Raw genomic sequence first — 10,970 nt, forward strand, 5'->3', positions numbered from 1 at the left:
CCACTGGGTGTAGAGATTACTTAAAGACTTCAGGGGTGCCTGGGGGGGGTTCAGTCAGCTGACCATCAAACTCGATTTCCTCTCAGGTCATCTCAGGGTTGAGTTGGAGCCCTGCAGTAGGCTCTATGCTGACAGTGTGCAGCCTGCTTGGGATTCTCTCTCACCTCTCTCAGCCTCTCCTTCACTGGCTCGTGTGCTTGCTCGCTCTCTCTCAAAAGAAGTAAATAAACACAAGAAAAAAAAGATGATCTTAAAAGGAAATCTTAAAAAAGAAATAAAATCTTAAAAAAAAAAACCCTCAATTTTGACAAATTTCCTGTTGTAGATTTCAAAAAACCTGGGAGCAAGATCCTATTTGATTTCATCTTTGTATATTTCTCAGTAACAAGTTAGTGACGTGCTCATAAATATGCTTAAACAAATGGATGCATCTTCCTTCTTTTATATTTCATTCAAAATAACTTCAGAAAGGTTTTGTCAAACATAGAAGTAGTTCGCCTCCCCAAATTTCTCAACTTCACTATTGTGTAACTAATAGCAACCAGGAAGAACAACTCCACAGCAAGACAGCGAAATGTAAAAAGAATAAAACAAAAGGAGGGAACATGGTCTTTGACATCACATCCCCTCAAGGCAAAAATAGGGAAGTTGCTATTTTTTGAATGAAAATAACCTTATGTATTTCGTGCTGCAGATACTCAGTTTTATCTGATACAAAATACTACTTTGTAAGGAGGTAGAAGTTTGAATCCTGGCTCTGCTTTTTATCGTGAGACCTTGGTCCAGCTACCCGACCTTGCCAAGCCTTACCTTCTTGGTCTGTAAAAAATAAAAACATCTCTACGACTGGTTTAGATAAACCGAGTAAGGCTGACTTAACACGCGCCTGACACATAACCAAGCGCTAACATCATTAAACAATGGGCGAAATTAGTTATCTCAGCAGCTCAGGCACAGCAATGTAGTGTAGATACACCGGGATGAGAACGCATAGTTTGAGTCTTACTCACAGGTCGGTACGAGCCAGGCATTTTAATAGCTGGACCCCGGGTATTATTTTTGTCTCTCACCGCGTGTAGTCAGGCGAAGCTCAAAGCTAAAGGCTTAGCGCTCCCGTTACTCTGGTCTGGGCTCCACGCGGAGCTCGGGGAAGACACTGTCTCCTAGAGGACAAGACACGACAAAACGTGCCAGGCCAAACACGGACTCCCAAGATTCCCTAACGCATGGCGTTTTCAATGCGCGCTTTTCTAAAGCCGGGGAAAACGTCGTAGGCTCAGGGACGAGGTCAAGGCACGGTCTCCCAAACTACGCTCGCACCCCCAGCGAACTAAAACCCAGAAAACGAGGTAGAGCCGCAGAGACTAAGCCGCAAAACTTCGGACGCTACCAGGGCTCTCCCCGACACCGGCGAGCCCAGCGGCCGAGAGCGCAGCAGTTCCTGCGGTACGACAGGGGCGGGGCCGCGGCCGTAAAGCAGCGACCGGAGACCACGTGGGCTCCGAGGCGACCCCGGGCGCCCTTGGAGGGCCTTGGCTGTGCGGGTCATGGCCGGTCCCCTGCAGGGCGGTGGGTCAGGGGCCCTGGACCTGCTCCGGGCCCTTCCACGTGTGAGCTTGGCAAACCTAAAGCCGAATCCAGGCTCCAGGAAACCGGTAAATGGCTGGTGGCGGTGCGAGGACGCGCGGGGGGAGGTGGCGGGGGATGGAAGCGGCCTGTCCCTCGCCATCGTTCTCCCGCACTCTTTGCGGAGGGTGTTGGGATAAACGTAGGGTTGCCGAGCCCTTGTTCTCAACTGCACGGAGAACCCAATTCGTAACACGGTCCCAATTCGTAATAAGGTTCATATGGTAAAGCGTGATTCTGTAATTAGGGCGCAGGGCGTGAAGTCGCAGGAGCCACAAAATGATGGCCTCGTTCAGAGTTGGATTTAAGATGAGCTACTTTCCCGTTAACTTTATTTTCGTGGGAAAGATTTGAATTGATTACGGTAGTTGTCTTTTCTGCAAATCACTGAATACAGCTAGAAAAGCTGTCAGTTGACATACTGTCATTTATTTAACTTTAAAAATATTTTGTTTCCACCCAGCGTGGGGTTGGAACTCACAACCCGGGACTGAGCGCCAACACACTATTATTTAAAGAATCGGTTCGTTTTCACGAAGTGACAGGAAGTTAATTTGGGAAAAAAATCCTTTCTTTACAAATTAAGGTTTAAATAATACACATGGGTAACGATTATGTGTTTACAATTAATTACAAAATAAGTGTTCTTAAATATCGTGTAAACCTTGTTTGTTGTGGATGTTTGATTCTAGGATTTTTTTCATTTCCAGCCTATCCTAGAGTCCTTACCTCCATTCCGTCCTTGGAACTTTTCCTTTGAAACACAATTTGGACTTTGGTTATAAGAATTCACTACATTTACAGAGGCAAGGATGCTAACTTAAAAGCGGAGGTTAGAACAGAGCTTGGCACATAGCGTTAGCTGTTAGTACTGGTTGATTGGAGAAATGAATGGCGTTTCTTTTCCTTGTAGGAAAGACGGCGAAGAGGTCAGAGAAGAGGTCGAAAATGTGGCAGAGGCCATAAGGGAGAGCGGCAGAGAGGAACCCGGCCCAGACTGGGTTTTGAGGGAGGCCAGACTCCATTTTACATTCGAATCCCAAAATATGGGTTTAATGAAGGTCATAGGTAAGGTTGCTTTGCTTTTTAAAGTAAAAATCCCTAATTTTCACTGACAGTCCCCCCCCCCCCCAAAAAAAAAACACAATTGCTTGGTAGAAATTTAAATTCACTTTGAGGTAAACTTTTGTTGCTGTTTCTCTGAATCATTTTTGGTAATGAAATTTGGCCTGGATTAGGAGGGAAGAAAAGCCCGGACTTGATGCTCAGACCTGGCAAAGGAGATGGTAATACCAGCTCTTGTGGTTGGTTAGCACATTATTAGCAATAATGTATATAAAAACCTGGGTAGTCACCCAATAAATGACAACTCCTCTTGTTACTTTGAGCTCCGTTAATGCATAAGTCACATTTGACAAATTTGTTTAAATGAGTGAAGTAAATGCTTAGAGAGGCAAATTGTTTTTAGTGAAATGAAGTTTTGGTTCTGTTTCATTGCCAAAAAGCAAGCGATATTATGTGATTTTGTTGCACTCAGGATGGTTTTATTTTTGTTAAATCATGTAAATCGAGGGAGGAAAATAGAGGACAAAGCTTTGAGTTGATCGGAAGAACTTACGGGAAGAGCCGTTTGAGTGTTCCAATTGTTACTTTGTTTTGTAGCTTCAGACGCCAGTATCAGCCTTTGAGTCTGAATAGATTGCAATATCTTATTGATTTGGGTCGAGTGGATCCTACTCAACCTATTGACTTAACTCAGCTTGTCAATGGGAGAGGTGTGACCATCCAGCCACTTAAAAGGGATTATGGTGTCCAGCTGGTGGAGGAGGTAAGTCTGGATGAGATTTGTTGGTGTCACATAGAAGGCTATTTCTGATTACCATATAATCAACACTCTGCCTTTTTAATTTTTATTTCTTTAATTAATTAATTTAAAATTTTTTGAGAGAGCAAGTGAGCAAGGGGCAGAGAGAGAGAGAGTGAGAGTGAGTGAGTGAGTGTGTGCAGAGCCTGGAGCAGGGCTCAAACTTACCTGGAGTGGGGCTTGAGGTCACCTGAAGCCGGGCTCGGACTCATGAACAGTGAGATCATGACCTGAGCTGAAGTCAGCCCAGGTGCCCCAATTTTTCTTTCTTTCTTTCTTTCTTTTTTTTTAAATGGTTATTTATTTTGAGAGAGAGAGGGCAGGAGAGGGGCAGAGAGAGGGGGAGATGGAATCCCAAGCAGGCCCCCCACTGTCAACGAAGAGCCCAATGCTGGGCTCTTGAACCCATGAACCTTGAGATCATGACCTGAGCTGAAATCAAGAGTTGGACACTTAACTGGCTGAGCCACCCAGGCACCCCCCCCGCCCCAATTTTTATTTCTTTTGAGTTACCATATGACCATTACACTGTGTTATACTCAGTTGTAGTTTGAGGAAGTTGGCATGGCCTTTGTACTTGGTTCTGGGGTGCTCTGCTGTGTATCAATTCAGCTGGCTCTCTCCCTTTGATTCTCTGCTCAAAATGTCATATCTGGGAGATCTTTTCTGACATCCTTTTATAAAAGAATACTCACAACTCCTCCCTCCCCCCCCCCCCCCCATACTCTTGTCTGCTTTACCCTGTGCAAAGTATTTTTCTTTGAATGTATAAACACCTGACCTTTATTACCAAGTAATGCATTTATTTTTTCATACTCTTCTTCACACTATAATGTAAATTCTATGTCTAAATGTAATGACAAGTACTTTAGTTCATTGCTATATTTTCAGTATTGGAAATACTGGCTCATAATAATTAGTTTTATGGAGACAAGGAATGAATCAAATCCAATTCTTTTTTTTTTTTAATTTCTCATTTTTTCAATATGTACTCATTTTTGAGGGGGGTGGTGAGGGGCAGAGAGAGGGAGACAGAGGATCTGAAGCAGGCTCGGTGCTAACAGCAGGGAGCCTGATGTGGGGTTTGAACTCACGAACTGTGAGATCATGACCTGAGCTGAAGTCAGATGCTCAGTCGACTGAGCCACCCAGGCACCCAGAATCAAATCTAATTCTAACTGCAGCAAAACCTTTTTCTATTTATAGAAATTGGCTAAGAGTTTCATAAACAGTTAAATTTCTTCATTAATACTTTTGTTTCTTGTAGGTCAGTAATACAGCTATGTAAGTAACTTAGTGTCCACTAGAGGGAGGCATGTGCTTATGGAAAAATCTTTCAGGTTCCTTTGAAAAAATGAACCTTGTGGATAAAAGTTTTCCAAATAAAATGATTTGAAAATAAAATACAAAATACTCAGTTAAGCCTCAGTATTCTATTCTGGGTATATAAGGGAATATACATATAAATTAATATGGAAAAATCTGTGACCTTGTTAGCCAATAGACAGCACATTCCAGCAGCTTTCAGGCATGTATCTATATTAACTAGGAAAATAATCCTGAAAACTACACCAGGGCAACAGTTGAGTAAGTACAGTTACAGTCATTTGTAGCTGTAAATTGGTTGACCTTTTCTGGATTTTAGATTTGCAATAAATAATGGTAATAATTAATCCATAGCACAAAATTACCAATTTCAGAATATATGTTTTCAAGGAATAACAAAAAAAGAAACTTAACTGATATAAAGACATTCCTAAAAATAGTATTTATAATACTGAAAACACCAGAATTAACTCTAATGCCCAAGAAAAGGAAATAGTTGGGCAATTTGGAATAGTAATTAAAATTCACAAATAATATGGCAAGACCTTATTTATTTATTTATTTGTTTGTTTGTTTAAATTTATTTGTTTTTGAGAGAGAGACAGAATCTGAAGCAGGCTCCAGGCCCTGAGCTGTAAGCACAGAGCCTGACATGGGACTTAAACTTGTGAACTGTGAGATCATGACCTGAGCTGAAGTTGGACACTTAACTGACTGAGCCACCCAGGCGCCCCAAGACCTTATTTTGTTGAGTCAGAGGTGCCATTGATTAATAAAATGCAGACCAGTATCATAGATGGAAAAAAATGTGAGAATATGCATCTTATTTGGTGGAATATTTGTGTCTTACTTGATGGAATGGGTGGAACCTATTTTTTTTAATGTTTATTTATTTTGAGAGAGCGGCAGAGCAAGTGTGAGTGGGGAAGGGACACAGAGGGCGAGAGAGAATCCCAAACCGGTTCTTCACTGACAGAGCAGGGCTCGATCCCACGAACGAGCCCTGGGATCCCGTGATCCCATGTGAGATCATGACCTGAGCCAAAACCAAGAGTCAGACACTTAACTGACTGAACCACCCAGGCACCCCAAAGGAGTGTTTTTGAAGTACATTAAGGCTTCATAATTAATAAAAGGAACTTGATTGGGAGCCAGCCTGATTCAACCACACCAAAATAGCAAAAAAAAAATTCTATTACCACAAAATAGTAATACTACCATCTTTTAATTCAGAATCTGTTTTGAAATTAGAGTAAAATGTAGTACAGCCTAATTAAAATGACCAAAACCAGAACTTTAGGAAGTTCAAGTCTACCTTTTTTAGTGTTGATTATTCTAGGGAAAAGTTCTTACTTTTTTTGTCCTTTTAGAGGCTGTGATAAAATCAGTAGTAAAAGCAGAGTGAATCTTTTGTCTAAGAGGCAGCTGATCCCTCCAAGATCAGATATTGTCAGAATTTTAAAAATTAATTAATTAATTAATTAATTTTTTAGGTTTATTTATTTATTGAGAGAGAGATGGGGGCAGAGGGGCAGAGAGCATGAGAATCCCAAGCAGGCTCTGCGTTGTTAGCACAGAGCCCGATGTGGAGCTCGAACCCATGAACTGGGAGATCATGACCTGAGCCAAAATCAAGAGTCAGACATTTAGGGGCTCCTGGGTGGCTCAGTTGGTTGAGCGTCTGACCTCGGCTCAGGTCATGACCTCATGGCTCGTGAGTTCGAGCCCCACATCGGGCTCTGTGCTGACAGCTCAGAGCCTGGAGCCTGTTTCCGATTCTGTGTCTCCCTCTCTCTCTCTGCCCCTAACCCACTTGCATTCTGTCTCTGTCTCTGTCAAAAATAAATAAACATTAAAAAAAAAAGAAAAGTCATTTAACTGACTGAGCCACCCAGGTGCTCCAGATTTTTTTTTTTTAAGATTTTATTTTTAATCTACACACAACAAGGGGCTCAGATATAGCTCCAAGAAGAAGAGTTGCATGCTCTACTGACTGAGCCAGCCAGGCACCTCTGTTGCCAGATTTTTATTTTTCCACTGGTTCCAGCCCACTCATCCCATCATTAAAAATTTCTTGGCCTCTTGCTAACTTAGGGATAAAGAAGAGACATTTCTATCCATCTCAGTATGGTAGAATGTTGTGTGTAAGAACACAAATACAGGCGTCACCCTGAGCTGTGGCCCGCACTGCGATGCTGGGCACGTTCCTGGGCCTGTGCTACCACGAGCTGGCCACAACCTGGATTCCCACAGCAGGCATGTGGGGCACTGTGGGCACGGTAGGGCTGGTATGGGCCATGGGCTGCCAGCTGATTCTGGACTGGGTGCCCTATATTAACGGCAAATTTAGGAAGGATGATTAGGTAAACTGACACTTCTTGGATCCCTCTGGTGTCTGCTGGTGTTGTCTCCTTCCATGTTAGCTCCTGCTGTACCTGGAACAGCCCCCGCCCTCAGGAAAGGCCCCAAGGATATCTACAGCATGACTTAGGACTCCGTGTTTGTGAAAATGGCTTTCATGTTTGAATACACACAGCATTAAACCTTGCTCTGAAAAAGAACAAAACAAAACACACGCTGTGACTGGACTCCCTGGGTTAGAATCCTAGCTGTGTGATCTTGACGATCTTAACCTCTGTGTGCTTTGTGTCCCCATCTATGAAGTTGGTGTAGCAATAATTTTGTCATGGGGTTGTCGGGATTAAATAGTCCACTATTAATGAAATACTGGGGATGGATGCTTGTGTTGCTGTCTACTAAATATGTAGGATGAAAACGTAGTCGTCCTTGCTTACGGAGAATGAAAGTTCGTAAAACAAGATAGCCTAAACAAACGTAAAAGAAATGAATGTTGTTTGGTAGGACCTGGAAGCAGAGGTATTTAGAGTTGGAATTACTGTAACATTGTAGGCATTTTGGAGGAGAAAACACAGTGTAAAAAAACTTGCCATAATTTTATACTCCACTGTTAACCGAGCTACCTACAAACAGACTTTGCTTTGCCGTGTCACAGGGTGCTGACACCTTTAAGGCGAAAGTTAATATTGAAGTACAGTTGGCTTCAGAACTAGCCATCGCTGCAATCGAAAAAAATGGTGGTGTCGTCACTACGGCCTTCTACGATCCAAGAAGCCTGGGTAAGATGTCCTGCAGTCCCTTTTTCCTGCCTCTTCATCTCCTGCTGGCTGCCGTGTGAGGATTTAAAAGGCCTCATGGCCCTCTGACTTGTGGTTCAGACACCTCAGTCTTCTGTTTTAGGGTTTCCTGTTCGTGGTGTGGCTTCTAGTATTCCGCAGTCACTATGTCATGAGCAGGTTTTTTGTTTTTAAACATGGGACTTATATATATGATATTATATACCATGTTTAGAAATTCACTCATTGTTGGTAACCCAGAGGTAACTTTGATTTTCAAGATCCAAATTTTGGAAAGTGAAGTATTTCCATTTGCTTACTTAAGACAAGTCTTTTTAATAATAATAATAATAAAAAGTTCTTGGAAGTTCCCATCTTGGTAGTAGTTAAAAATTAATAATCAAAAGAAGGGCACCTGGGTGGCTCAGTCAGTTGAGTGTCTGGCTTCTGCTTGGGTCATGATCTCACAGTTCGTGAGTTCGAGCCCCGCATTGGGTTCTCTGCTATCAGCACAAGAGCCTGCTTCGGATCCTCTGTTCCCCTCTCTCTTTCTGCCCCTCCCCCACTTGCCCTCTTTCTCTGTCTTTCAAAAATAAACATTAAGCACATTAACAATTAAAAACATTAAGCACATTAATAATTAAAATCATATACATATAGCCGCTACTTGTATCTTTTTTATTTAAAACCTTTTCAGACATTCTGTGCAAACCTGTTCCATTCTTTCTGCGTGGACAACCCATTCCCAAACGAATGCTTCCGCCGGAAGCACTGGTACCGTATTATACAGATGCAAAGAATCGTGGTTACCTGGCGGATCCTGCCAAATTTCCTGAAGCAAGACTTGAACTCGCCAAGAAGTATGGCTATATTTTACCTGATATCACTAAAGATGAACTCTTCCAAATGCTTAGTACTCGAAAGGATCCAAGGCAGATTTTCTTTGGTCTTGCTCCTGGATGGGTGGTGAATATGGCAGATAAGAAAATCCTAAAACCTACAGATGAGAGTCTCCTCAAGTATTACAGCTCATGAATTCCTTCCAAGAAAGCAGAGTTGTAAGAGAGTTCTGGAAGAAAAGAGACTGAAACATGTATATTTCTCATCATCTTTTCTCTAGTTGTAAATTTTCCATGTAGTCCCGTTTCCATTTTTATCTAAAATTAAAATAAAAATGCAGTAAGCAAGGCTGTATAGAGGAACTGAATCTGTGCGGGTTCTTTCTCAGTTAAAGAAACAAACCCCCTGGTTTTCTTTCTGCCAAAGGAAGATTATAATTCTTAGGGGAGCGTTCTTTTTTTCATGATCTTTTTGTCCAGGTCTGTGTTATCATTGTTGCAAATCAAAATGAAGGTGCAGCTGCAACGGGATGGATGGGTGGGCCTGTCAAGGCTAAGCTGTTGCTACTGGTTGCCCATCTTAATCAGGGGCCTCAGGAAGCTCTATCCAGTGTCAAGATGGAAAGCTTTCAACTCTGGATTATTAAGATTTGGGATAGGAGTTTAAGATTTAAGGCTAGTGAATAAGTAGTACAATATTTGCTAGCAAAATTGAAATAATTCCAAGCGAATTCATTTTCTCAAGTCATCTGATAAGAGTAGACAATAATGATTAAGCCCTTAGCCTTTTTCTTGAACAAGGTAAGTGTTCTGATATTTTACTTATTTCATAGATAGTGGAGATCTTTGTTTTTCATTCATTTTAAATGATTTTTGAAAAATTGTTCAGTAATTATGTAAGCCATAAAAACAGCTGGTATTGTGAAAATTAAACTCAGTTAATGTAAAAGTTTCAGCAATCTGTAAGCTTATTTAGCTTTCCAAAGTTACGTCGTATCTAAACCATACAGAAACGCAATTTGTCCCGCTGCAATTGAATCTAAATAATTCATGATAATTTTTCCACAGCAAGAATAAAGTGATTCCTGGCTGTCCATTTTCTTAAAATAAAAAAATTAAAAACCTAAATGATGCAATATTTTGTTCACTTGTCTACCTTCTGTATTGCTGACCTGAGATTCAGTTTATAAGGTAATTTATGTACCAAGAGTATGTTATTTATTTATTTATTTATTTATTTATTTAAACTTGTTTTATTTTTTATTTTTTTAAATTTGCATCCAAATTAGTTAGCATATAGTGCCACATGATTTCAGGAGTACGTTCCTTAGTGCCCCTTACCATTTAGCCCATCTCCCCTCCCACAACCCCTCCGGTAACCCTCTGTTTGTTCTCCATTTTTATGAGTCTTTTCTGTTTTGTCCCCCTCCCTGTTTTTATATTATTTTTGTTTCCTTTCCCTTATGTTCATCTGTTTTGTCTCTTAAATTCTTTTTGATTGCTGAGTAATACTCCATTGTGTGTGTGTGTGTGTGTGTGTGTGTGTGTATACACACCACATCTTCTTTCTCCATTCATCCATCGATGGACATTTGGGCTCTTTCCATACTTTGGATATTGTCAGTAGCGCTGCTATAAACATGGGGGTGCATGTGCCCCTTCGAAACAGCACACCTGTATCCCGTGGATAAATGCCTAGTAGTGCAATTGCTGCATCGTAGGGTAGTTCTATTTTTAGTTTTTTGAGGAACCTCCATACCGGTTTTCAGAATGGCTGCACCAGCTTGCATTCCCACCAACAATGCAAAAGAGATCCTCTTTCTCCGCATCCTCGCCAACGTCTGTTGTTGCCCGAGTTGTTAATGTTAGCCATTCTGACAGGTGTGAGGTGGTGTCTCATTGTGGTTTCGATTTGTATTTCCCTGATGATGAGTGATGTTGAGCATTTTTTTCATGTGTCGGTTGGCCATCTGGATGTCTTCTTTGGAGAAGTGTCTATTCATGTCTTTTGCCCATTTCTTCATTGGATTATTTGTTTTTTTGGGTGTTGAGTTTGACAATTTCTTTGTAGATTTTGGATACTAACCCTTTATCTGATAAATCGTTTGCAAATGTCTCCTCCCATTCTGTCGGTTGCCTTTAGTTTTGCTGATTGTTTCCTTCGCTGTGCAGAAGCTTTTT

The 10,970-nt window shown here is 41.4% G+C and overlaps 2 protein-coding genes across 2 annotated transcripts; both read left to right on the top strand.

Annotated features, from left to right (window-relative positions):
* Positions 1–1,457: 1,457 nt before the first annotated feature.
* Positions 1,458–9,852, top strand: MRPL15 (mitochondrial ribosomal protein L15). The gene is made up of 5 exons (XM_042924162.1): positions 1,458–1,655; positions 2,540–2,694; positions 3,289–3,454; positions 7,830–7,953; positions 8,648–9,852. The coding sequence occupies exons 1-5, from the start codon at positions 1,548–1,550 to the stop codon at positions 8,983–8,985; spliced, it is 891 nt and encodes a 296-aa protein (XP_042780096.1). The 5' UTR covers positions 1,458–1,547; the 3' UTR covers positions 8,986–9,852.
* Positions 6,774–7,815, top strand: LOC122211082 (cytochrome b-c1 complex subunit 10-like). The gene has a single exon (XM_042924163.1). The coding sequence runs from the start codon at positions 7,009–7,011 to the stop codon at positions 7,177–7,179; it is 171 nt and encodes a 56-aa protein (XP_042780097.1). The 5' UTR covers positions 6,774–7,008; the 3' UTR covers positions 7,180–7,815.
* Positions 9,853–10,970: the final 1,118 nt, after the last annotated feature.

This window comes from Panthera leo, chromosome F2, assembly GCF_018350215.1.
Source record: "Panthera leo isolate Ple1 chromosome F2, P.leo_Ple1_pat1.1, whole genome shotgun sequence".
Classification (NCBI taxonomy): Eukaryota; Metazoa; Chordata; class Mammalia; order Carnivora; family Felidae; genus Panthera; species Panthera leo.

Excerpts from the sequence above, each read along its gene's own strand:
- MRPL15 (XM_042924162.1), top strand. The coding sequence starts at position 1,548 with ATGGCCGGTCCCCTGCAGGGCGGTGGGTCAGGGGCCCTGGACCTGCTC. Across the intron at positions 1,656-2,539 it reads ATCCAGGCTCCAGGAAACCG|GAAAGACGGCGAAGAGGTCA; the intron begins GTAAATGGCTGG and ends TTTTCCTTGTAG. Across the intron at positions 7,954-8,647 it reads CTACGATCCAAGAAGCCTGG|ACATTCTGTGCAAACCTGTT; the intron begins GTAAGATGTCCT and ends AAACCTTTTCAG.
- LOC122211082 (XM_042924163.1), top strand. The coding sequence starts at position 7,009 with ATGCTGGGCACGTTCCTGGGCCTGTGCTACCACGAGCTGGCCACAACC.